This window comes from Miscanthus floridulus, chromosome 8 (assembly GCF_019320115.1).
Source record: "Miscanthus floridulus cultivar M001 chromosome 8, ASM1932011v1, whole genome shotgun sequence".
NCBI classification, from domain to species: domain Eukaryota; kingdom Viridiplantae; phylum Streptophyta; class Magnoliopsida; order Poales; family Poaceae; genus Miscanthus; species Miscanthus floridulus.
This window is the reverse complement of record NC_089587.1, coordinates 57,032,722-57,057,207: the sequence shown is the minus strand read 5'-3', so window position 1 is coordinate 57,057,207 and position 24,486 is coordinate 57,032,722. Positions and strand designations below refer to the sequence as shown.

The window sequence follows — 24,486 nt, the reverse complement described above, 5'->3', positions numbered from 1 at the left end:
GGCTTTCCTAGTGAGTATTGATGGTCAAAATTAATCATGGTAGTTACCGTCTCATCAGAAAACCACACTAGCAACAGAGCGTGTATATTTTATCATATAGCAATATATGTAATCAGACTACTCCTTATTACATACAGTATAAAACACTATATACAGTGGGGCTATGAATGTGCAAAGATGGTAATAAATTGGATACCTTGACACTCCATATAGTGGGTTACAGTATGTATGGTTACGTCGATGTAGCAATAGTAAAAAAACAACATGACGCTTTACACAAATATCCTTACCTACTAGGAATTCTCATTTTCTTTTAGAAGAAAGGGATTTGCAAGGCCAATTATGAATGAAGAGGAAATTTCAAATGTGCCTTTTTATTTATTTATTGTTAAGGATAATATACTAGGTATAAGTATATTATGAAATAAAAAATGCATTACGATAGCTGGTTTGAATTAAATGATGTGCCAAAACATATTCCAAGTCATGTATAGGGCTTTTCATGTGTGTCAGTAGCCACAAGTTATAGATATATACGGATATAGATATAGAGTCATAGATCGATAGATGGATAGATATACATAGGAAAAAAAACACCAAGGGCTAGTTTAGAAACTCAAATCCCCTTAGAATCCATGACTTTTTCTAGGGTAAGAAATCCATAAGAATATTATTTGAATAACTCATTTAGTTATTTATAGAGAGTTTTTCATCCCTGGGTATGCATTCCTCTTGCTTCTAAATTAGTCCTAACTCGTGGTTAGTCAACTCTTAAAGAGAGGACGTTTACAAGGCTAAAAAAATCGCAAACTCCACAAGGAAATTAAACGCGCTACGAGCAAAGATAGATGGGTGTCGAAATCGAAATAACTGAAAGACCAAATTTGAGAAATATTTGTGGCTCCTCCGCCCACCGGTTCATTGGTTGCTCCACCCACTGTATCAGCGTGAACCACCGGCCTGCCCTGGCCGACCTTGCTCGACAAACTTTGACCAAACAATCGGTTACACTCACACCTCCTTCTAATCTGCATATACCACCTACCAATCACCTACTTATACACACACAATAATAAAAACAGGCCAAGTAATAATAAAAACGTGCTGTAGGGTCCTTAACAAGCCTGACTTAGCCATTCTCTGTTTAACCCCCACGGGGGGAATGTGCTGGATGTCTTTTTTTTTTGTGTGTGTGTGTGTGTGTGTGTGTGTGTGTGTGCCCAGTGGGGCTTTTCGGTCTTCCGAACCTTCCTGTACATATAAATTTCTTTTCTTGCTTAATCGAGAGGCAGTGCTCCTGCCAAGTTTTCGAAAAAAAAATCATACATTCAGCATGATGCTTCACAACAGAGTTTTGATGTTAGGTGGGCAATTGTATCCTGAAAACCATGAACTTGGCTAACTAGCATAGAATGGATTTTGATAGCAGACAGATAATCATGCATGTAACTGCAGCTAAGGTGATGTTGGATGGAGGATTCTCATGGAACAACACTGGCACATTGCCACCTGAACCAAGAAGCTGTTTGGTAGCAGTACCAGGGCATTTGCAGTTGCAGGGAATATCAGGTGACAGGTTCTCATCAGTTTAGCATATCATTTGAATCACAAAAAACACAATACACACTGCGAGTTAACGAAAACATTGGAGTGCTTCGTGTATGATACAAAAGTAGAAGCAGAACGTCTTTTGCACAGCATCGTGAGACTGCCAGGTAAATCACATTGGAGAACTGCGGCGAGCAAGAGAAGTGTTCTTCGAAGCAAGAGGGCAGATGTCGGTCGACACCATACCACCCTGGCCGGTTGTTATTGCTCTCTGTTGGAATTGAAAACTGTGGCGCAGCAAGGCGTCGTTAAACATTGGGAGGTGGCCAGATCTTCCCAAAGAGCTCCTCAACGCGGCGTGCTTGGTTCACATATCCCTCTAGTCCTGAAGCAAGTAGTTCTTCTGCAGCTGGCCCCATCGCAGCTGATAGGCTCAACTGGTCCCACTTCACAAGCTGCATACATCATTTATCAGAAATGAACAATCAATCAGCATAAAGATACAAGATAAAAAGTAGAGAACTGATCAGTTTGTTTTTTCATTTCTTGGCTTTATTTTGTCTTCATTATGTTTAGCACTTACCGGAGACTTCTATATTTTCATCAAAGGCTAACAGAGAATCATTCTCATTTATCAATTCTGGAAACAGTGTTTTCCCTTGCAGAGAGTTCTATAAAAGGATCCTACAGGTATGTCCTGGTCCTTCTACAAATCTTTCTGCTACGATATCTCTCTACATTGGTCTAGTGGAAATGCACAGGTCTGGTGAAGACAATATAAATTTACATACAGCATCACACTTGCAATGGTTCCTATTGGGAACAATTACGTAGAGTACTCAAAGGTGCCCTTTTTGTAAAAAAAAAATCTAAACAATGCAGATTACTGATCATCATTAAGTTATTTGCCAATTGAGCGGTTCAGGACTTCAGATATGTGAATTTGGAACAAGATCCATGAGTACACGAACCTCCTCTTCAGTGAAGTTGTACGTCTTGCCAAAAGAAGGAGTCAACTTTGGGACATAACCGTACTTCACATCAGGATCAGTGACAGATTCTTCCAGAGACTGCAATATCTTCAGTGGTGCAATGATGTAATCAATCCTACATTTAAGAAACATTAGTCCCCATGTTAGTGACCATGACTTGTGAATTTGTATCCAATATCCAGCAAAAACAAGCAATACAAAATTACCCCAGAAGGCTAAATATGTCCTGTTTGTTCCGTATGGCAGCGACCATCAACTTTGTTTTGTACCCATTTCTGTGAATATAGGCATATACTTTCTTCGCCTGGATTATAACCCACAAATATATGAAGTTATAAACTCTAGCTTAGTACCAGAAATTGTAAGTGTACTGTTGCTCATCTCTGAGAAGTAACCCCCTTATTGTTGACTACCTTAATACTAAGTGCCATAGTTATCCACTTATGTTAGTCATGTTAATTACTCATTTATACTGCACTACCATAAGGAGACTAGAATGCCAACACATTATCTGCTGATATTAATCAAATGATGGAATGATAAAAAATGACAAACGCTAAAATTGACTCAAAGATAACTCAAAATTACTTGCTGCAGCTGAGTACAAGAAGTTCCAATCTATTTCTTTGTTTTTTAGCTTAGTAGTCAGGCAGCAAGCACAAAAGCTACTGTAGGTCAGTAAAGTTGCAGGCTTGAAGCTCCTGTTTCCAGACATTTGATTCTTCAAATTTCTTGTATATTGATATAATCATGCATAAATAACTAACAGATAAAAAAAGAACTGAAGCTAACCAAAGCAAGCCCAGCATCTTCTCCCTTCTTCAGAGCTTCATCTATCTCTGGATCACCAGAGTGATTCCTTGCCCAATCCTGGGTAGTTTGTGGTTAGCACAACATAGTGTTTTAGAACAGAGTCATGGTAAAAGATGGCTTGATAAATTTACCCGCAACCGCCCCACAAATATCTGTACAACAGATGCACCAGCTTGTGCTGCCGCCGCTGCTTGTGCGAAACTGGGCAAGAATGGTCAACCACAAAACAAAAGATGTCTATAAGCTCCAAGTTATTTTTCATCTTACATAAATAAGTAAATGCAAGACTAAGCAATTGAACCTACGCTATTGCAGGTGCTTTAGTGCCAAACTTGTTATTTTTCATCTTACTAGTAAGCCTGGTGAATAACTACTATCCACCAGACAGACTCAACAGAATACCTCTCCATGTACTAATGTAAAAGCATAATATGATAATCTAAGAAGATTATCCCTAGCTTGTTTTCATGCTGCACTTTAAAGAAGGGGGTACCACTAATAAGCACCAAAATATTGCAACATAGAAATGTTGCAAAGTGGGAAAATAACATCCATACAGTTCCCTGCTCTAGCCGTTAAGCAATAGGATCAGGAGCAAATGATATAAAATGGTTTGCCATTACCTGTAAACAAATGTTAAATGTGTTTGAACTCCTTCAGATTCAAGCAACCTTGAGGCCTCTATGCCCTAATGGTAAACAAGTTGGAAAGGAAGATTTATAGAGACAGCAGGTACCGGCAGGCAGAACTTAAAGAGTAGTGCATTGCATACTTACTTGCCAAGTAGCAGGAATTTTGAATAGCAAGCGGTCAGTTGAGACATCATGCTGGTTGTATAGATTCAACAGTTCATGCACCTAAATATACAAAGATACCAGTTTTAAGGAAACTGCAACTAAGAAACACAGATGTTTTTCTCAAAGGATATCCAACCATGCTTAGTCACAAGCATCAGCAACAAGGACATGACTAAGACCAATCTTAGGATGCAATTACTCAGGTAACATATATCTTAACATGATTGTATCCTCGTACTGAGGTTTAGGACAATTACTTTAAACATTAAGTCACGATTTCAGTTAAACTGTAACACCATGACTAAAGTGTGATTTGTATGATAATAGGAACGTGAAAAAAAAATGTGTGGAACTGATAAAAATCAGTAATATTGATCACTACAATAATAGCACAGAGGTACTGATAATCTGAGCATGGCAGCAATGAGAGGGATGCAGAGAAATTGAGGATCAATGACATGATTCTAAAGTGTGTTCATAGGTTACTCAATAGCTAAAAATACATATTTTAAGTATCAGAAGAATTGTTCCCCCAATATGGTCTCAAGTCTCATTAATCTGTAACAAGTCACAACTCTATATTGCATTGTAAAATTGTACATCAAGCTAACATACAAGTAACAAGTGTTTGTTCCATGAAAAAATATTGATCAAATTTGCTGGTACAGTAATTTGATCAAAGTAAGGTTAATAACTAAGAGGTGTTCAACAGATATCTAAATAATTTAGTAATAGTACTAATCCGCATGGTCATACTAGTACCATGCTGCTAATATATCCCCACTTCCCCCACTATCTTAAATCTATTCGGACCAATTTGGAAGCTACGCCACAAATAAGCGTTCTTTTTATCTTGACAGTACTGAGCTATCCTTGTACATATTTGCATATGAAACACTAACATTGGTAACATAAATAATATGCTGGAACAAAAGAGTCTTGTTATCACTATTATGTTTTGTTACATTGGAGTGTCACATACTCACATTGCAGGTTGTTAACTAGGCCAGATGCCAAGAAAGCTGACATACAGACACTGCCAGAGGGAACTTCTTAACCGCTTTGAGCTAACAAACTGGTAATGCTAACAGAAGGTCCATATAATTAACATAAGGTTGTTATCACTATAATGCTAACAGAAGGCCCATATAATTATTCAGCCCACTTTGGGAGTTATGCCACAAATAAGTGTTCTTTATATCTTGACAGTATCGAACTATCCTTGTGCATATTTGCATATGAAACACTAGCATTGGTAACATAAAAGAATATGCTGGAACAAAAGAGTGTTGCTATCACCATTGTTTTTTCTGTACATTGGAGTGTTACATTGCAGGTTGTACTGCAGATGCCAAGAAAGCGGACATACAGACATTGCTAGAAAGAACTTCTTAACCGTTTTGTGTTAAGAAACTATAATGCTAACAGAAGTACATACAATTATTAATAATTGTGGATATGCACCAAATTTCATTCAAGCATTACGAAGAGAGAAAAATAAAACATCATACCCTGTGGATAATGCCCTGGGTGTCATAAGCCAACCGAGCATCTATTTCAGTCGAAACGCGTCCAGGGACTTGATGAGCTAGTTCAGCGCCAACGTTTGCCAGAGCCTGCGAAAGTTCTTCTCAAATCAGCCCCTCAGATGCACGGAAGCCCCCACATTGCCTAGCTATATCACTATCACAGTGGTAACTGTCGAAATCTGAGATGAAACATGCAGACCTTGGTGAGGTAACAGGACATCCTGTCCTCAGGCTTCTCCAATGCGTTGCACTCACCATCTGCCAGCGCAGTATCTATCGCACTCTGCAACAACCAAACAGCCCCAACACGAACCGTGTCACTCTTGCACTGCAGGATTAATTGAATGGCTGAACATTCCAATCGCGACAGCTTCTCACCTTGAACTTGGTGTCTGGGAGCCCAGCGATCCCAAGCAGCAGCGACGAGCTAACAGTGGCCGCCGTGGGTGCGAATCTGCGATTGTTCGAACAGCACAATGTGCCAGCCTCGGTCAACCCACCCACCAAATGTCCAAATCCAATGGGGCAACAATACAGAAAAGCAAGGCAGGAAGAGTGTTACCTCTCGAAATCATCGAACACGACGGTGTCCGGCACGATCTCGCTGAAGCCGGCCACCGCGTCAAGCTCAGTGACGACCTCTGCACCCAAACAGAGCGAAATCGGGAGTCAGGAAGGCTATACACGTCAGGAGAAGAAGCAGGGCACGACACGAGCAGTACCGCTGACCGGGGACGTGGGTGCGTTGCCAGCGGCGGCCCGCGCGGCCACAGGCAGCCTCCGGAGGCTGGAAGTCGCAGGCTTTGCCGACCGCGAAGTCAACCTGACCACCTGAAACAACGACCAGGAACAGGTGAAACCGGGGAACAAGATGGCCAGGAGGCGACGGCGGCGGCGAGCGGCCGAACTGCGCGAATGGGAGCTTGCTGGAGAGGATCAGAGGAGGGTAGACGGGTAGAGAAGGTGTAGTACCTGACGGGAGGACGGGACGAGGGAGGAGGAGGTGGGCGTGGATACGGAGAGCGCCATGGGAGTTGGGATCGGAGCCGGTGGACCGTGGAAGTGAAGAGGAGATTGGGAGTGGAAGAAGAGAAGAATTAGTGATGCCAGGATCCGGAGGTACCTGGAATTAATTAATTGCTGTGCAATGACCAGTTTACCCTTTAGATGTTAAAGAACCTCACATTCCAACCCAATAGAATTTTCACTGTGTTGATATCGTTCAAAACTTAGATAGATATGAATTATATATGCAATGAGACTGGAACGTGAAAGTTTGGAATGCAGTGATTTCATTAAAAAAAACCGTACTAGAATCGGTCTAATTTTACATAAAGATATAAATAAGGGGAAAAATATGTGTTCTAAGTAGGGCAATGGTTCATAAAATATGTCTCTTCCATGCACTTCACTAAAAGTCAGAATTAAATTTTGCATGACATGCTTCTCATAGGTTATTATCTAACAAATATGAGACAATAAGTAGTTAAGCAATACTCCAGGCATATAAATATAATAGCTAGAACAATATTTTTCTCTCACACAAACTAGCCAACAGTATTTCTTCACGAACCAGTAACGATACGAACCAGCCCACCGAACAGGCTGATGGTTTACTCATGTAGACATGTCAATCGCTGTTGGATAGAAAGTTTAAGATTTATTCATAAAAATGCAATGGCTAATATACATGCAGTGGGCAGATTGGTAATTTGAACCTGGAGCCAGTGGGTTTTGTCGATCCATGGGCCTAGGCTTCGTTCGATAGAACCGAGGGGTGCGATGAGAGTGACATGTGCATAGTGCATGGGAATATTTAAAAAGGATTTGGATAATCCATGACTCGCTCTTGATTGGATATCGGTGTCTTTTGTTCCATTCTTACTTTGGGATACATGATCGTTTTTGGGACGATTTGACTTTATATGCGACCGAGCCGTATGTGAGTAAACAACACTTTATACTCAGTCCAATCCAAGGTGCAGTTGTATACTTATATTTCGAAAGGTTTTCTATTCCCTCATATCCTCAAATTATACTTTATAATTCATGTGATTGAAATATTTTAAATCCTAGAAACGGATTAGGTTTTCAAAGGGTGTTTTTTATGTTTATTTGATTTCTTGGACACTCTAAGGGCCTCAGCTGCTCAGCACATGTTGATTCGAAATTTAGAAACAAGATTATCTTGAATATAATTGCATACAGAGGTGTATAAGGGACCAAAAGTTACCCAAAAAAGGGCTTCTATGAACTAACCATATGGTTGAATACATAAGCTACATTGAGTTAGTATCTAACCTATCATATGGTTGTGAAGACTACTCCGTTCTTTTTACTTGTCATATTAGTTTTTTTTCAATATATTTCTATCTTTAACTATCATTTTTTTAAAAAAAAAACTGTATATGTTTTAAAATTTACTGTAACAAGTACTTTTCATAATATATGGTTCACATGTTATGAAACTAAACAGATTTTAAAATTGATAGTCAAGTTAAAAATATCTAACTTAAAACAAGCCTAATACACATTGGAAAAATGGAAAGAGTACAGATGAATTATGATATCCAACGTTTTTGCCCCAACTGATGAAGCCTTCCTCACTTTGCTTTTACTTTACGAGTTATTATTCGTCAATGAAGGAAGGAATAACTTGCGTTCACAACCTTCTGGGTTTCCAATTAAAAAAACAAGACAGGGCGACAAGCTTCTCACTTTGGTTCGGGATGCAACATAAACTATTTTTCTCAAACATCTACATCTATATCTATATCTCTTATAAAGCTAATCCCACTATAAGTCTATCTCAATATGCAAGTTATTCACTTCATCCACCACTAACTATTCATAAATCTTCCCCTAATAGCTATGTGATCCCACTAATTTTTCAATCTTTAATTGCAAGCTATCCGCATATATCATCATCTCCACCCAAATTTATTCTAAATTCTTCACAATCTCCGTAGCAACGCTATCTTCTAGTTATATTATATTTTTGAGCTTTGCCATATCAGACGTTGGCTATTTATTGTGATGATAGTTTGTCTAATATGCAAAAACCATGATTAATCAACCTGTCGCACTAAAAGAAAAGAATTACATTCCAATGCACACAAATTCTTTTCGTAACTCTTATAACATATAAGAATATTTACAATTATTATAAAGACCATAAGTTTATATTGCGCATCCTTGCCCATCAAACTCTAAAGTATATATTGCTTCTGTCTCAAATATTTTACTTTAACTTTATTCTAAGTGAAAAAAAACTCTGGTCGAGTCTATAGAAAAACTTACCAACATCCACCACATCACATTAGGTTAATTGGATTCTTCTAAGAAATATGTGTAGATAGTGTATTTTTGGGAATGTAGATGTTAACATATTTATATATAAAAAGCCTTGACCTCAAGACAAAACTAAAATTAAGTTAAGTGTATAATCAGAAATGGATGGAGCAGGACACGATTAGAACCGCCTTTGTCTTATCGAAGTAAAGAACAGATGTACAATATACATGATGTATGTGACCTAAATAGTTTGATGAGAATTTCTACTTAGGGCCTATTTGGACTAAATTTAGTAAAATAGGCCGATTAAAAAGGTGGAATAATTTTAAGGCTACCTAACTAAGTGTTAGTCGCTCTCAATAGTCCATATTCAATTATTCAAACATCACAGAACTAAATTTTAGCCACCTTAATTTTAGTTGGACTAAGAATTAGTCCAGTTAATCAAACAGGCTCTCATATACTAACGATCATGAATGGAAGGTAAAGACTAAAGAGACGGTGGTGCCAAAACAAGCAAGGCTTGTGCCCGATGAAGCGACCACGGATTAAAAACCACTGTAGCAGTTGATAAATGCAACACGGAGGTCGCGCTTTCTGATTCCGGAAAACGTACTTTCCTGTGATGGAGAAACGTAATCCCAGGATCGCGTCCACAAGCTAGCTTCTTCCCACGCGAACCCCGTATAACATTTTCCTTAATCCAAAACAGCCCACTGACATGCGGGCCCGTGCTGGGCGAGGCGCCCCGGGCACCGCCGCACCGGTCCGCCAAACAGCTCACGCCACCTCCGTGTCCCTGCGCGCGGGGCCCACGCTACTACATTACCAGTACTATATCCTCCCACCGCTTCGGTCTCTCTGCCGGTGGGCCCGTAAGCCCGTAACCCCACCCCGAGCCGAGGGAACGGAGGGAGAAAGGAAAGGAAGGAAGAGAGAGAGGAGGACGCTGGACGCGACGCGAGGCCGAGGCGGGGGATAGAAATAGGAATACGAGAGCGAGGGAGCGAGCGAGCAGCGAGAGAGACAGAGGGAGAGATAGATAAGCAAGCGGGCGCCCTAACCCTAGCCCGTCCCCGTCCCCGTCCCCGTCCCGCCCATCGGCCCGCCGCTTCGCTTGCCGGAGAAGGAGCGCACCTGCCGCCGCGGGGATCCGTACGCGCGCCGGGCCGGACCTGACTTGCCGCGCCACCTCGGTCGGTGCGTCCCTCGGAACTCTCGCTCCATCTCCGTTCGGTTTCGTGACCCCCGCCGCGGGTGGTCGCTCGCGGGGTCTGGGTGGGGATTGGTCGGTGGTGGGGACGACGACGACGACGACGGGGTCGCGCGCGGCCGCTGGATCGGCCGCGGGTTCCGCCCTTCCGATGGGGTGGGGTCGCGTCGTCATTGGGGGGCGATCTGGAGGCGGGGTAGCGGTGGTTGCGCTGCTCCCCCGTGTGTTGCTCGACTTAATCTGGCGCTAGCCATTGGGCGAAGGGTGTTTCCCAATCCAGAATTGGCTGGGTGCAACTCGATTGTGCTACCGTCTGTCCTGATTCTGGAGACGGTAATCCAGAATTGACTGGGTGCAAGTCGATTGTGCTAGCGTCTCTCCTGATTCAGGAGACGGTAGTCCATAGGAACATTGGGATTGGGGATTGGGGTGGTGTAGGGGTCTCCAATGAATAGATGGTTCGATTCGGGGATAGGCTGCTCAGCTCGATTATCTGAATTTCCTGTGCTGCTCTTCCATATCTGTTGATTTGCTTATGCAGACATGTGTTTGTGCTCCTCTTGCAGGCGTGGCTGACTTGGTCCTTCTGATCCGGTGGTGACAGGCTCACCACCGCGACGGCGATGGCGGTCGTCAACCCTAGCAACAACCCTGCTATGTTCGAGGACGACGACGACGCTCCAATTTCGTTCAAGAGGACAAGCAACTCTCTGAAGACTGCCAGGCCCACCCCCTCCAAGCAGGAGGGGTCTGCCAGGCCCACCCCCTCCAAGCAGGACGGGTCGTCAGGAGGCGCTGGGAACACTGTTAGGAGCCCCAAACCTGTGGTTCCCAATCCACAGAAGAACGGCGTGACCGGGGCTTCGAGACCAGTGCATATGAAGCCACCGTCGTCCAGCCCAAACCATTGGCCTTCGGGGTCTGGCCAGCCAAACAGTTCGGCACAACATAGTTCAAAGGGTAATAATAGCATTGACAAGAGTAAACTGAAAAGACCTCTTGTGAAAGATGAGAGGTCTGACGATTCAGATGATGAGGTGCCGATTGGGTTGAGGAGAAAGGCTGAGGAGAAGAAGTTGAAGAGAGTTGATACCGGGGTTCAGAAGGCGGATGACTCGGATGACGATGATAAGCCATTGAGTCTCAAGTTCAACTCGTCCAAAATGTCTTCCAACAGCGCGAGTAAGCCTGTTCCACAGAGGACTGCAGCACCAAAGGTTGAGCAGCCTGACAAAGATTCAGATGATGATAAACCATTGGCAAGCAGGTTGCCCAATAATGCCGGTCCAAAAAGTGGAGGTAATGTCTCTGAAGATTCAGAGGATGAGAAGCCATTGGCTGCCAGATTTTCAAAAGTTGCTGGCAGTGGAAACCTAAAAACAGCTTCTTCCAGCAAAGGGTTAAACAGTGATACAAATGGCCAACGAAGTTTGGGCAAAAGGCCTCTAGACAATAGTAATCAAACAAGTTCAGCTCTTAAGAAGGCAAAGCCTTCAAATGCTTCAGCTTCTGCAATCGTTAAAAGAGAAATCAAGACAGATGACAATGACAACACACCTCTTGCACAAAGGCTGAAAATGGGGGAGTCTTCGAAAGGCAAGCTATCTACAAAGAGTATCGGCAAGAAGAGTCCTGCTTCTGCGGCGAAGGACATAAAGAAACTGAAAGGGAAAGGGAAATTAAAGAAGAACATGAAAAATTCTCAGTTCTCAAAGACAATGAAGGTCCCTCCTGGATCTGGTGGAGGAAAGAAATGGACTACCTTGGAGCACAATGGCGTTATTTTCCCTCCTCCATACAAGCCTCATGGTGTCAAAATGCTTTACAATGGGCAACCTGTTGATCTGACACCAGAACAAGAGGAGGTGATATATTCATGTTCTTTGTTGCTTTGTTTCCAAATTTTTATATGTAAGCAACAAGGATGACGCAGTCATGAAGTAGCTCTGAAATCCAAACAGTTCATATAATTTCCTACCCTGTTAATTCTTTGTGCTGCAGGTTGCAACAATGTTTGCTGTTATGAAAGACACAGACTATGCGGGCAAGCCAACATTCATTGATAACTTTTTCACTGACTGGAGAAAAATTCTTGGTAAAAACCATATTATTAAGAAGTTCGAGCTTTGTGATTTCACACCAATATATGAATGGCACCTCAGAGAGAAGGAGAAGAAGAAGCAGATGACAACAGTGGCAAGTGTTTTTTTTGTTGAAACAAAGCTGCATGTTTGACTTGCTCTGCAGAATGCCCTCTCATTGTGATTAAATTGCTGTTATTTTCAGGAGAAAAAAGCATTGAAGGAAGAGAAATTGAAACAAGAGGAGAAGTACATGTGGGCTGTTGTAGATGGTGTTAAAGAAAAGGTAAATTTTTATACACTGACATAGTTTTATAATATGTGAGCTGATAATGTGTGCCTTAATCTATAGATAGTTCTCTTGGTCCCTTTTCTGCTGCTGTACTAGATCAATAGCTTTTACAAGGTGGGACTTTTTTTTTTGCCATGTTAAGATTCTTGCACCAGATGTGAAGAATGGTGTGATGATGTATGATAAACAGTTTGCTCAGTAATAAATAACTGTTTGTATGACATCATTGTTGCACTTGCATATAAGCTACTGTTTCTGTGCTCTACTACTTCAAAATCATTTTGCCAACATTTCTACTTGATTAAATTATTTATTTGTTCCATTCCAGGTTGGAAATTTCAGAGTAGAACCGCCTGGCTTGTTCAGGGGACGTGGAGAACATCCAAAGGTACAGATTTAATGTCTTGTAAAATACACGTGCCTTTCTTTGTCAAGTGAGTGCCATCTTTTTAGGCTTTTTTTTACATTGTTTCAGATGGGAAAACTAAAGCGACGCATTCGACCAAGCGATATCACGATAAATATTGGAAAAGGAGCTCCAGTCCCTGAGTGCCCGATACCTGGAGAAAGGTACCATTTTCCCTGATCTGTTGTGTATAAACTGTGTTTGCAAATAGCATGCAAGCAGTGTTTGATTGTTCATGTGTCCTGCAGTTGGAAAGAAGTCAAACATGACAATACTGTTACATGGCTGGCTTTTTGGAATGATCCAATTAGCCAAAAGGATTTCAAGTATGTTTTCCTGGCAGCAAGCAGCTCACTGAAAGGGCAAAGTGACAAAGAAAAGTATGAGAAGTCCAGAAAGTTGAAGGTGGGGGAAGTTCAGTTTGTATATATTGGAGGTTTTGAGTATGCACGTACTGACGTGCATATAATTTTCTTGTGTGCCATTGGCAGGGTCACATACAAAGAATTCGTGGGAATTATACAAAAGATTTCAAAAACAAAGATGTGACGAGGAGGCAAATTGCTGTGGCAACATACCTTATAGATAAACTGGCCCTTAGGGCAGGCAATGAAAAGGTACATCCAACTGGAACATGTGTTCGGTGGTTAGGAGTGATGTTCTAGTTTATTCTTGTGTTATTATCTATCCGTGATGTGTCTGGTGGCTATTTGATTTCCTACATTTGGAGTTTGCACATAGGTTCTTTTATTTATGCAAGCCTGGACATGTGTGCTTGCTTTTATATGACATCTCATTGGCATCAGCAACACTAGAATTATTATAAAAAAAAAACACTTTTGCACCAAGACCACTATAGGAAGGGTTAGCTGAGACACTGGCCACCACAATTTTACATGCTGAGCTACTTTCTGAAGAAAATGTTTCTGATAGCATATAGTCATCACCTAAATTTTTTACGTTACTTGGTTTTTTGGCTTTGAGCTTCTTTGGAATATGTGCCAACATGACTTATTCTTGGTTAATATTTTAAATCATTTTTAGGATGATGATGAAGCTGATACTGTTGGTTGCTGTACGCTGAAGGTTGATAATGTTACGTGTATGCCCCCAAATAAGATTCAGGTATTGATTTTCAACATTATTCACCATATTCACTCAATATGACTAGTTAATTCTGATGCATTTTGAGTATATGACTTTTAATCAACTTTGCAGTTTGACTTTCTGGGTAAAGATTCAATAAGATACTTTAACACCGTAGAGGTTGAAGAGCTTGTGTACAAGGCAATTGAGGGTTTCCGTGCTGGTATCTCTCACACATAATTCTCATTTTTTTCCTTTTGTTTTAAATCTCTTCTATCTCTTCCCTAATCATTCACTTCTGGTTTTATAGGAAAGAAGCCGGGAGAAGATCTCTTTGACAATATTGATACAACTAGGCTAAATGCTCATTTGAAGGATCTAATGCCTGGGCTTACTGCAAAAGTGTTCCGTACATATAATGCTTCCATCACATTGGACGGAATTGTAAGTTGAAAAGAATCTTGTCTTACTGGGTTTCAGTTGTCCATTCTTTCAAACTTCTTAGGTTTGCACGGATGCATAGAGCTGTTGATGTAAACGTATTGTTTTCTTCCGTATTTTAGTGTTCATAAATGTTACTTGTACCTACAGCTCAACTTAATGCAAACAAGTAGTTGGTAAATGTTACACAGTTTGTCATATCTTCAGTTTTTTTGAACCTCTGATTTTTAACTTTCTGATAACATGTAAGCATGTTATTATGCTTTGTTCATGTGACTACCATCCTGGTAGAATGGTCTAAGTGTATATGTACTTGTGCCGATATTACAGTTGCATGAAGAAACAGAAGATGGAACTCTTCTAGAAAAAATCGCAGTCTATCAACGAGCAAACAAAGAGGTACTATCTTTTACTATGGGGGGAAAACTAACTACTTGTATCATCATTCGTCCTGACTTTGGGCTGCCCTTTCTCGTATACTCAGGTTGCCATAATCTGTAACCATCAGCGTAGTGTCTCAAAATCACATGAATCCCAGATGATTAAACTGAATGAAAAGATTGATGAATTGAAGGTTTGGTTTCTGTTGCAAGTTATCAGCTCAAGTTTCTGCCAATAGCTTTGTGATTTCTTGAACTGTCTGACACACTTGCCTTTTCTTCTCCAGTCCCAAATGGAGGAGCTGAAAGCAGACTTGAGCAAAGCAAAGAAAGGGAAGCCTCTAGGATATGATAAAGAGGGGAAGCAAAAGAGGAACTTGGCTCCTGAAGTGTAACACCTCAATCACACATTTTGTTGTATTTTGTATATATTATTAAAACAAAGAGCAAGGTATAGACAACCTCACAAAACCCACTTGCAGGATTGAAAAGAAGATCGCAATGGTTGAAGGCAAGATAGATAAGATGGAGATGGATAAGAAGACAAGAGAGGATCTGAAGACGGTTGCACTTGGAACATCAAAGATCAACTACCTTGATCCTAGAATTACTGTGGCATGGTGCAAACGCCATGAGGTCCCTATTGAGAAGGTATGTTAGTTTCTGGTTCTGACAAACAATTGTTTTTCTCCAAGTTTCCCTGTTGCAAAGGCCTGCAGTTACTGAACCTGTTGTTCTGCTGACAGATTTTCAACAAATCTCTTATCGCGAAATTTGGATGGGCAATGGACGTCGACCCGGACTTCAGATTCTAGGAGAGCATTGGCCATGTGCTAGTCAGTTTGGCCCAGTTTCCAGCCCTTGTCCTTGGACACTAATTGCAGCTAGGAAAGGAAAGAGCTCGGTGTTGGTTTTTTCAAAGTCCCCCTGCTCCTGGAACGAAGGAAGCACCCGGCATTCTCTCTGTAGGCCCTTTTTTTTTGTTTTCGTTTCTTAGTGTACTTGCCACCGTTCGATTGCGTTAAGTTCTGTATGCATTTTGCTGAGGAATCTGAGCTCGTTTGAGAACGGTCGGACATTCAATTCATACTGAGTTAATCTCAAATATAGATGACTTGTTGAGTGATGATCCCGTGGTCATTGTGGGACTGGAATCGTGTTTGGTCGAGAAGTGAACTTGCCTTGTCAGTTGTGAATTTGAGAGAAGTGCTGAGGTGTGAATCTGATCGAAGTTGAGTATGATATGTCAAGTGTGTTCTTGTTGTCTTTACGTCTCCAGCTTAGCATGCCCGCCCTGCCCTGCCTCAACCTATTCGCTCGCTCGTAAACGATCGTAAATTTCTAGTCGGGAATAGTGTTTTTCTTTCACATCAAATCAGCCAGCAGTAAATAATCTATGATCGTTTACGGCCTCCCGAACACCTGCTTGTAGCGGAAGTTGGTCAGCTTTTGCTTGTAGGCCTTGTCCTCCAAAGTCTTACAGCTGGTATAGACGTATATAGAGAACAAATGAAGGAATTTTGGTAACATAGTTGAAACCCCTCACAGACCACCCAAGCAGAACGGAAGCATCATGTCATGCTACACGGGGTCTTGGATTCAGACTGCGCTTCACGCCCTGCCTCCTCTACTGTCCCGTGATTGAGTCATCGCATCGGGTATTCCAGTGGATCGAGCCGGCTTTGGGTTTCTTTGGCGCTTCGCCGCGGTCGCCCTGCCCGTCCGCCCCATCCCCAGCACGAACCAGATACAGAGCAAAGGCTAATCGCAGAGGCACCCACATGTCAGGGATTAGAGGGTATACATAGGGCTATAGGCAGGAACAAAATAACATCTTCAATTATTAGGATTAGGAATAGAATACTGGGAGGATTTTACTTTCTTTTCTTTTTGAGACCATCTATATGAATCGACACTACTTTTCAGTCATGGAACAATGTTGTTCTCTCACAATAAATCAGCATCAGCAGCAGCCGCAGAAACCATCGGCCAAACAGCATACAAGTGTCTATCGATTATTTCACAGTTTACGAGGCCGGTCCCGTGAATTTCATCCATCGGATCAAAAATCCGTCGCTCTCTCTCTCTCTACCTTCTCTCCTTCCCACAACTCTCAGCACGTACTGGACCCTGATGCCAGTATATGCCACACGCGAGCCCAGCCCTCGTCCCCGTTGCTGCCACCTCTGGGCTGTCTGCTGGCCCAGGCGGCGACTGAGATCCTTTTGGTCCGTATCAGACGATAATAATAAGTACGATATAAAGAGAAAGCCCTTATCTTTGCATGTGGATGATCCCTATCAGACGATAATGAGTTCGCTAAAGAGAAAGTCCTCCCTCCTATTCTCCTCCAACTTTTATCCAGCTTAGATTTACCTCCACCATTTTTTTTTGCTAAAAAAACATATTTTTTTACCTCATAGCCAAGGCATGACGATGTTATTAGGGTGAGCTCTACCACTAGATTTTTTATATGTTTAAATTCACTTTTGCAAAATTATTTGTTCAACCAAAAATGTGCAAAACTACACTATTGCCGCAATTGAATTGGCGGGAAGTAAACTCGACCAATTGAGATGACATATTTTTTTATTGCCACTTGAATTGGTGGATTTTTTTCTACACAATTCACATTAAAAAAATTCTAACTTTATATATGAGCTCGGCTAAAGATAAAATTTATAGGTGTTGAGGAGACTTATAATAACTTAGTAGTTCATGACTTTGCAACTTAAAGTCGTTTTTAATACCTAAATAATTGACATAATGTTCAGATTTTTATTTGTAGATCTAAACATTATATCAATTAATTTGGTACCAAGATGGTTTCAAATTAAAATCTTGTAAGCTATTTGTAAGATAAAAGTGATGATTTTTAAAGATAAGCCGGAAGAAAAATAAAATTCCACCAATTAAAATAGCGGTAACTGAAATCCAGCAGCTCAATAGGCAAAAATTTCTTTCCACCATTTCAGTCGATGGTAGTAGTATAGTTTTGCACTTTTTGAATCAAACAAATATTTTTCCAAAAATAAATTTAACTTTTTTAGAAGAATTAAAAAAAAATCCCTACGACTAAGCCCATTAAGGTCACGGCATGGGGAGATGCCACAGTACGGCCACAACAAATGGGTTCATGGTGAGCCGAATAATCTGCTGGGCTAACATGGCAACACGTCCAACTAGCCAGCCCATATACCTGCCTAGCTCGGTGGCCCACGCTTAACAACATCAACCAACGATGTTTAGAAATTCCGGTCCTAACATTAGAGAGTCTGATTTGTAAAGATTAAGATAGGAAAAAGTCCATTTTATCTCCCTAAACTTTCCTTAAAGTTTAGTTTTTCTCTCTGAACTCAAAAACCAGATAAACCACCACCCTCAACTTTTAAAACCGTTCATTTTACCTCCCTTACCCGGTTATAGGTGGTTTTTAAAGACGGTTTTGTCTTTTTCTTTTTTATTTATTTTGGCTAAATATTTGAAAAATTATAGTAAATCACAAAAAATTTATAAAATAGAAAATCCAACCTCGTTGGATTCTATATGAGTAGATCTACACAGTAAACATATAATACGATATACTTTAGTACAAATTTTTTGTCGTAGCTTTAGATCTATGCTTTTCTGTAATTATTTCATAGCTGCAGTTTCTATGGTCCAATTATGGTGAAATTTTTATGGCAGTCTAATTATTGTATGATTTAACTGTAGTAAAAATTTCATGCTCGTTTCTATTTTTACACACTTTTAACTATTTTAAAATTATTTAACAAGTATAAAACTAAATAAATCTATAACTCAGTTATACATGATCCAATGAGCATAAAATTTTTACTACAGTTCAATCATATGATAATTAGCCTACCATAAAAATTTCACCATAATTGGACCATAGAAACTGTAGATTTGAATTAATTATAGAAAAGCATATATCTAAAGCTACAACAAAAACTTTGTACTAAAGCATACCATATTATATATTCACTGTGTAGATCTACTCATGTGGAGTCCATAAAAATTAGATTTTTCATTTTATGATTTTTTGTGATTTACTATAATTTTTCAAAAATTCAGCCAAAATAAATAAAAATGAAAAAAAGACAAAACCGCCTTTAAAACCACCTATAATCGGGTCAGTGAGGTTAAATGAACGGTTTTAAAAGTTAAGGGAGGTGGTTTACCCAGTTTTCAAATTCATAGAGGAAAATTAAACTTCGAGAATAGTTCGGTAAGGTAAAATAGACTTTTTCCATTAAAATACGTAAGTAGATTATTAGGAGAAGATTGACTTGTGGTTTTGGGCCGGTCCCAGGCTCTGGCATGGGTCTGTACTCTTGTGCTGTGAACTGGTGGTGGGCTGTCCTGAGGTGGGCTCGCCTACTTCTTTCCTCCCTCCAGGCATCGAAACCTTTCTCTCCACGCTCCCTCGCTCTCGTGGTCTTCTCCTAGACGCGACAGCTGGGCGAGCAGCGCCAACCTACGCTGGTCTTCGACTCTTCGCCGGGCGCTTCGCCGGCGACGAGCATCCACCAGGTACGACCCGCGCCTTCCCTTCCCTTCCCATCTATTAGCGACCGACTCCAGCCACCACCATTAATTAAGAAGCACAGCCAAGCATTGATGATTAACTTGATCCGACTTCCGACACAACCTAAACCTAGGACGAGCAGAGTTTAGGTCTTTAGGATAGGCAGCAAGCAGGGGGAATCGATGATAGGAGGAACACAGGAAGGTTCTAGAAGACGCTAGAAGCAAAGTATCCGGGTACACGAGAGAGAGTAATAGCAAGCAAAGTATCGGGGTACACGACACGAGAGAGAGAGTAATAGCAGAGGAGGAGGAAGAACGGTAGTGGTGGAATACTTTGATTTTGTTTCTGATGATTTTGATGATGAGTAAAAATTGTCTCGATGCCCTTTCGCCTTGCCGTCCACGCCCCTTTGTATATTTGGGCATTTGGCTACTATATACTATGCCTCTGGTTGCCACTGCCTGACATCCAGGGCACACCTGACAGACATTCAGACATACAGACACATGTCCCTAACACCACCCTATCCCTTCACGCTTTGGGGAACCAAGCATCCCAAACCCTAGAGTAAGCTATTTGTGTTTGTACCTGACCCAATTTGCATGGACATAATATGCATTATACACTAACTTCGTTTTTTTTCGCAAATAAAATTATCACGTGTACATATTTACACCTATATATATTGTGCTGGCTCCGCCTCTGTCGTCTAGTTGTGCTAGCGATGGGGAGAAGGGGGAGCAGACTTTTGGCCCTGTGCAAAAATTGGGTGCTAATTTTGTCACACTGTTTGTGGATTTTCAGGGATCGACTGAACTGAAGGTCCCTCCTGTTCTCAATAATAACAATGAAGGTACCTCCTGGATCTGGTGGAGGAAAGAAATGGACTATGTTGGAGCACAATGGTGTTATTTTCCCTCCTACTTACAAGCCTCATGGTGTCAAAATGCTTTACAACGGGCAACCTGTTGATCTGACACCAGAACAAGAGGAGGTGATATATTAATGTTCTTTGTTGCTTTGTTTCCAAATTTTTATATGTAGCAACAAGGATGACATAGTCATAAAATGATAAAATCGTTCCGAAATCCAAACAGTGCTTCATATAAATTCCTTCTATGTTAATTCATCGCATTACAGGTTGCAACAATGTTTGCTGTGATGAAAAGCACAGAATATGCGAGCAAAAGAACATTTGTTGATAACTTTTTCACAGACTGGAGAAAAATTATTGGAAAAGATCATATTATTAAGAAATTCAAGCTTTGTGATTTCACACCAATATATGAATGGCACTTCAGAGAGAAGGAGAAGAAGCAGATGACAGCAGAGGTAATTGCGCGTTTCTTTCTTGGGTTGAATCTAAAGCTGCATGTCTGACTTAGTCTGCACAATGAATTCTAACTTCATATGTCCTACTGATGTCCTCTCCCATTTTTTGAGTACATTTTGTACAGTCCCCTCTTTCTTAATGAAATGACACGTAGTTCTCCTGTGTTGTTTGAGAAAAAAAATGTCCTCTTATAGTGATCAAATTGCTGTTATTTACAGGAGAAAAAAGCATTGCAGGAGGAGAAATTGAAACAAGAGGAGAAATACATGTGGGCTGCTGTAGATGGTGTTAAAGAGAAGGTGGCTTTTTTATACACTGACATAGTTTGATAATGTGTCTTAATTTACAGATAGTTCTCTTGCTCCTTTTTTCTGTTGTTGTACTAGATCAATACTTTACTAGTCAGGAATTGTTTGGTTAGTCATGTTAAGATTCTTGCACTAGATGCAAAGAATGGTATGAGTGACAATGTACGATAAACTGTTTCCTCAGTAATAAATAGCTGTTCCTATGAACCCATTATCATACTTGCATATGAGCTGCTGTTGGTATCTGTGCTCCACTAGTTCAAGAACATTTTGCCAAACATTTGTACTTAACTAAATTATTTTTTGTTCCAGGTCGGAAATTTCAGAGTAGAACCACCTGGTTTGTTCAGGGGACGTGGAGAACATCCAAAGGTGCAGATTTAATATCATGTAAATACACATGTTTTTTTCTGTTTCGAGTAAGTGCCATCTTTTTTAGGCTCTTTGTTACATATGTTTTAGATGGGAAAACTGAAGCGCCGCAGTCAACCAAGCGATATCACAATAAATATCGGAGAAGGAGCTCCAGTCCCTGAGTGCCCGATATCTGGAGAAAGGTACCATTTTCCTGGATCCTTTATTTATAAACCATGTATGCAAATAGGTTCCTTACATGCAAGCAGTGTTTGATTGTTCATGTCTCTTTTCTCCTTCTTTTAATACAATGATACACAGCTCTCCTGCGTGTTCGAGAAAAAAAAAAGTTCGATTGTTCATGTGTGCTGCAGTTGGAAGAAAGTGAAACATGACAATACGGCTACGTGGTTGGCCTTTTGGAATGATCCCATTAGCCAAAAGGATTTCAAGTATGTTTTCCTGGCAGAAAGCAGCTCACTGAGGGGGCAAAGTGACAAAGAGAAGTATGAGAAGTCCAGAAAATTGAAGGTGGGGAAGTTCAGTTTGTATATATGGAGATTTTAAGTCTGCACGTTCATATAATTTTCTTGCATGTCATTGGCAGGGTCACATACAAAGAATTCGTGAGAATTATACAGAAGATTTCAAAAACAAAGATGTGACCAGGATGCAAATTGCTGTGGCAACATATCTTATAGATAAAGTAGCCCTTAGGGCAGGCAATGAAAAGGTACATCCAACTGGAACCTGTGTTCAGTGGCTATGAGTGATGTTCCAGTTTATTCTACAGTGTTAGGTCTATCTGTGGTGTCTCTGTTGGCAATTTGGTTTCCTACATGTCGAGTGTGCACATGGGTTCTTGTACCCTAACTTTTTACAGTACCTTTTGACTTTGTCCTTTTTAAAAAAATATGCCAACATGAGTTTTATTTATTCTTAATTACCATTTTAAATCATTTTTAGGACAATGATGAAGCTGACACTGTTGGTTGCTGTATGTTGAAGGTTGATAATATTACTTGTATTCCGCCAAATAAGATTCAGGTATTGATCTTCAACATCTATTCACCATATTCACTCAGATATGACTGGTTAGTTCTGATGTAATCTGAATATATGACTTTTAATGAACTTTACAGTTTGACTTTGGGTAAAGATTCTATAAGATACTTTTACACTGCTGAGGTTGAAGAGCTTGTGTATAAGGCAATTGAGGGTTTCCTTACTGGTATCTCTCTCACATACTACATTTTTTTCCGCTTTGTTTTGAAAACTCTTCTGTCTCTCTCTGTTTCTACCCTAATCATTCAATTATTGTCTTATATAGGAAAGAAGACGGGAGAAGATCTCTTTGACAAGCTAGATACAACTAGGCTAAATGCTCACTTAAAGGATCTAATGCCTGGGCTTACTGCAGAAGTGTTCCGTACATACAATGCTTCCATCACATTGGACAGAATTGCATGTTGAAAGCAATCTTGACTCAATGGGTTTCTGTTCTATATTTATTCTTTCAAACTGCTTAAGTTTCCACCAATGCTTAGAGCTGGTGGAGTAAATGTTGGAGTTCATCTTGTGCACTAGTACAATCTAGGGCATCTGTTATTATTGTTTTCTTCTGGTATTTTAGTTTTTATAAATGTTACTTGTATGCGTACAGCTCAACTTAACTGCAAATAAGCAGTTGATCAATGTTGCACACATGTACGCATGATTTTTTATGTTCCATTCATGTGCTACCATGGTCTAAATGTATGTGTACTTGTGCTGAAATTACAGTTGCATGAAGAAATAGAAGATGGAACTCTTGTAGAAAGAATCGCTTTCTATCAACGAGCAAACAAAGAGGTACTATCTTTTCCTACTCAGGGGAAAAAAATTATAACTACTTTTATCATCATTCTTTTTGACTTTGGACTACCCTTTCTCGTATGCTCAGGTTGCCATAATCTGTAACCATCAGCGTAGTGTCTCAAAATCACATGAATCCCAGATGACTAGACTGAACGAAAAGATTGATGAATTGAAGGTTTGGTTTCTGCTGCAAGTTATCAACAAAAGTTTCTGCCAATAGCTTTGTGATTTCTTGAACTGTCTGACACACTTGCCTTTTCTTCTCCAGTCCCAAATGGAGGAGCTGAAGGCAGACTTGAGCAAAGCGAAGAAAGGGAAGCCTCTAGGATATGATAAAGAGGGGAAGCAAAAGAGGGACTTGGCTCCTGAAGCGTAACACCTCAATCACACATTTTGTTGTATTTTGTATATATTATTAAAACAAAGAGCAATGTGTAGGCAACCTCACAAAACCCACTTGCAGGTTCGAAAAGAAGATCGCAATGCTTGAAGGAAAGATAGAGAAGATGGAGATGGATAAGAATATAAAAGATGATCTGAAGACGGTTGCACTTGGAACATCAAAGATCAAGTACCTTGATCCTAGGATTACCATCGCATGGTGCAAGCGCCATGAGGTCCCTTTTGAGAAGGTATGTAGTTTCTGGACAACATATGTTTTCCTCCAAGCTCCCTGTTGCAAAGGCCTGCAGTTGCTGAACCTGCTGTTGCGCTGACAGATTTCAACAAATCTCTTATCGCGAAATTTAAATGGGCAACGGACGTTGACCCAGAATTCAGATTCTAGGGCAGCATTGGCTGCCATGTGCCAGTCAGTTTGATCCAGCATCCAGTCCTTCTCCCGGACACTAATTGCAGCTAGGAAAGGAAGAGCTCGGTGTTTGTTTTTTTGAAGCCCCCTGCTCCTTGCACCACTGAAACACCGGAGCATTCTCTTTGTAGGCCTTCTTTTTTTCGGATCTTATTAGTGTACTTGCCACCTGTCGATAGCGTTACGTTCAGTTTTGCATTTTGCTGAGGAATCTGAGCTCTTTTGACAAGGGCCACATTTAATTCATACCGAGTTAATCTCAAGTATAGATGACATGTTGAGTGATGATGGTCCCGTGGTCATGGTCGGGACTGGAATTGTGCTGTCACGAGATCTCGTTTGGCCGTGTAACGAAGTTGACTTGCTTTGTGATGGTACTTAAGTGCTGAGGTGTAAATTTGATCAACGTGAATCTGT

General features: G+C 40.6%; 3 protein-coding genes across 3 annotated transcripts; 2 read left to right on the top strand and 1 right to left on the bottom strand.

The window, feature by feature from the left end:
• Positions 1 to 1,570: 1,570 nt before the first annotated feature.
• Positions 1,571 to 6,772, bottom strand: LOC136472160 (uncharacterized). The gene is made up of 13 exons (XM_066469885.1): positions 6,652 to 6,772; positions 6,402 to 6,510; positions 6,242 to 6,320; positions 6,058 to 6,133; positions 5,879 to 5,962; positions 5,662 to 5,766; positions 4,130 to 4,210; positions 3,977 to 4,041; positions 3,485 to 3,554; positions 3,333 to 3,410; positions 2,747 to 2,844; positions 2,520 to 2,655; positions 1,571 to 2,003 (listed from the first exon to the last, which is right to left on the bottom strand). Exons 1-13 carry the CDS (start codon positions 6,706 to 6,708, stop codon positions 1,857 to 1,859), a joined length of 1,185 nt encoding a protein of 394 aa, XP_066325982.1. The 5' UTR covers positions 6,709 to 6,772; the 3' UTR covers positions 1,571 to 1,856.
• A 3,179-nt stretch (positions 6,773 to 9,951) lies between these two features.
• On the top strand, positions 9,952 to 15,998 carry LOC136476442 (DNA topoisomerase 1 beta-like). Its single transcript, XM_066474269.1, has 16 exons — positions 9,952 to 10,173; positions 10,753 to 12,051; positions 12,188 to 12,382; positions 12,473 to 12,553; positions 12,888 to 12,947; positions 13,035 to 13,129; positions 13,214 to 13,370; positions 13,457 to 13,582; positions 14,010 to 14,090; positions 14,184 to 14,274; positions 14,362 to 14,495; positions 14,823 to 14,891; positions 14,977 to 15,066; positions 15,160 to 15,263; positions 15,355 to 15,523; positions 15,619 to 15,998. Exons 2-16 carry the CDS (start codon positions 10,810 to 10,812, stop codon positions 15,685 to 15,687), a joined length of 2,763 nt encoding a protein of 920 aa, XP_066330366.1. The 5' UTR covers positions 9,952 to 10,173; positions 10,753 to 10,809; the 3' UTR covers positions 15,688 to 15,998.
• A 4,228-nt stretch (positions 15,999 to 20,226) lies between these two features.
• LOC136472159 (DNA topoisomerase 1 beta-like) lies at positions 20,227 to 24,486 on the top strand (the record flags this gene model as incomplete). The annotated part of the gene is given in 16 exon segments (XM_066469884.1): positions 20,227 to 20,400; positions 20,547 to 20,738; positions 20,958 to 21,038; positions 21,360 to 21,419; positions 21,510 to 21,604; positions 21,776 to 21,932; positions 22,009 to 22,134; positions 22,368 to 22,448; positions 22,544 to 22,551; positions 22,553 to 22,632; positions 22,732 to 22,865; positions 23,184 to 23,252; positions 23,344 to 23,433; positions 23,527 to 23,630; positions 23,722 to 23,894; positions 23,978 to 24,486. Coding segments are annotated over 16 exon segments (1,692 nt in total), but the record flags the coding sequence as incomplete, so codon positions are not given.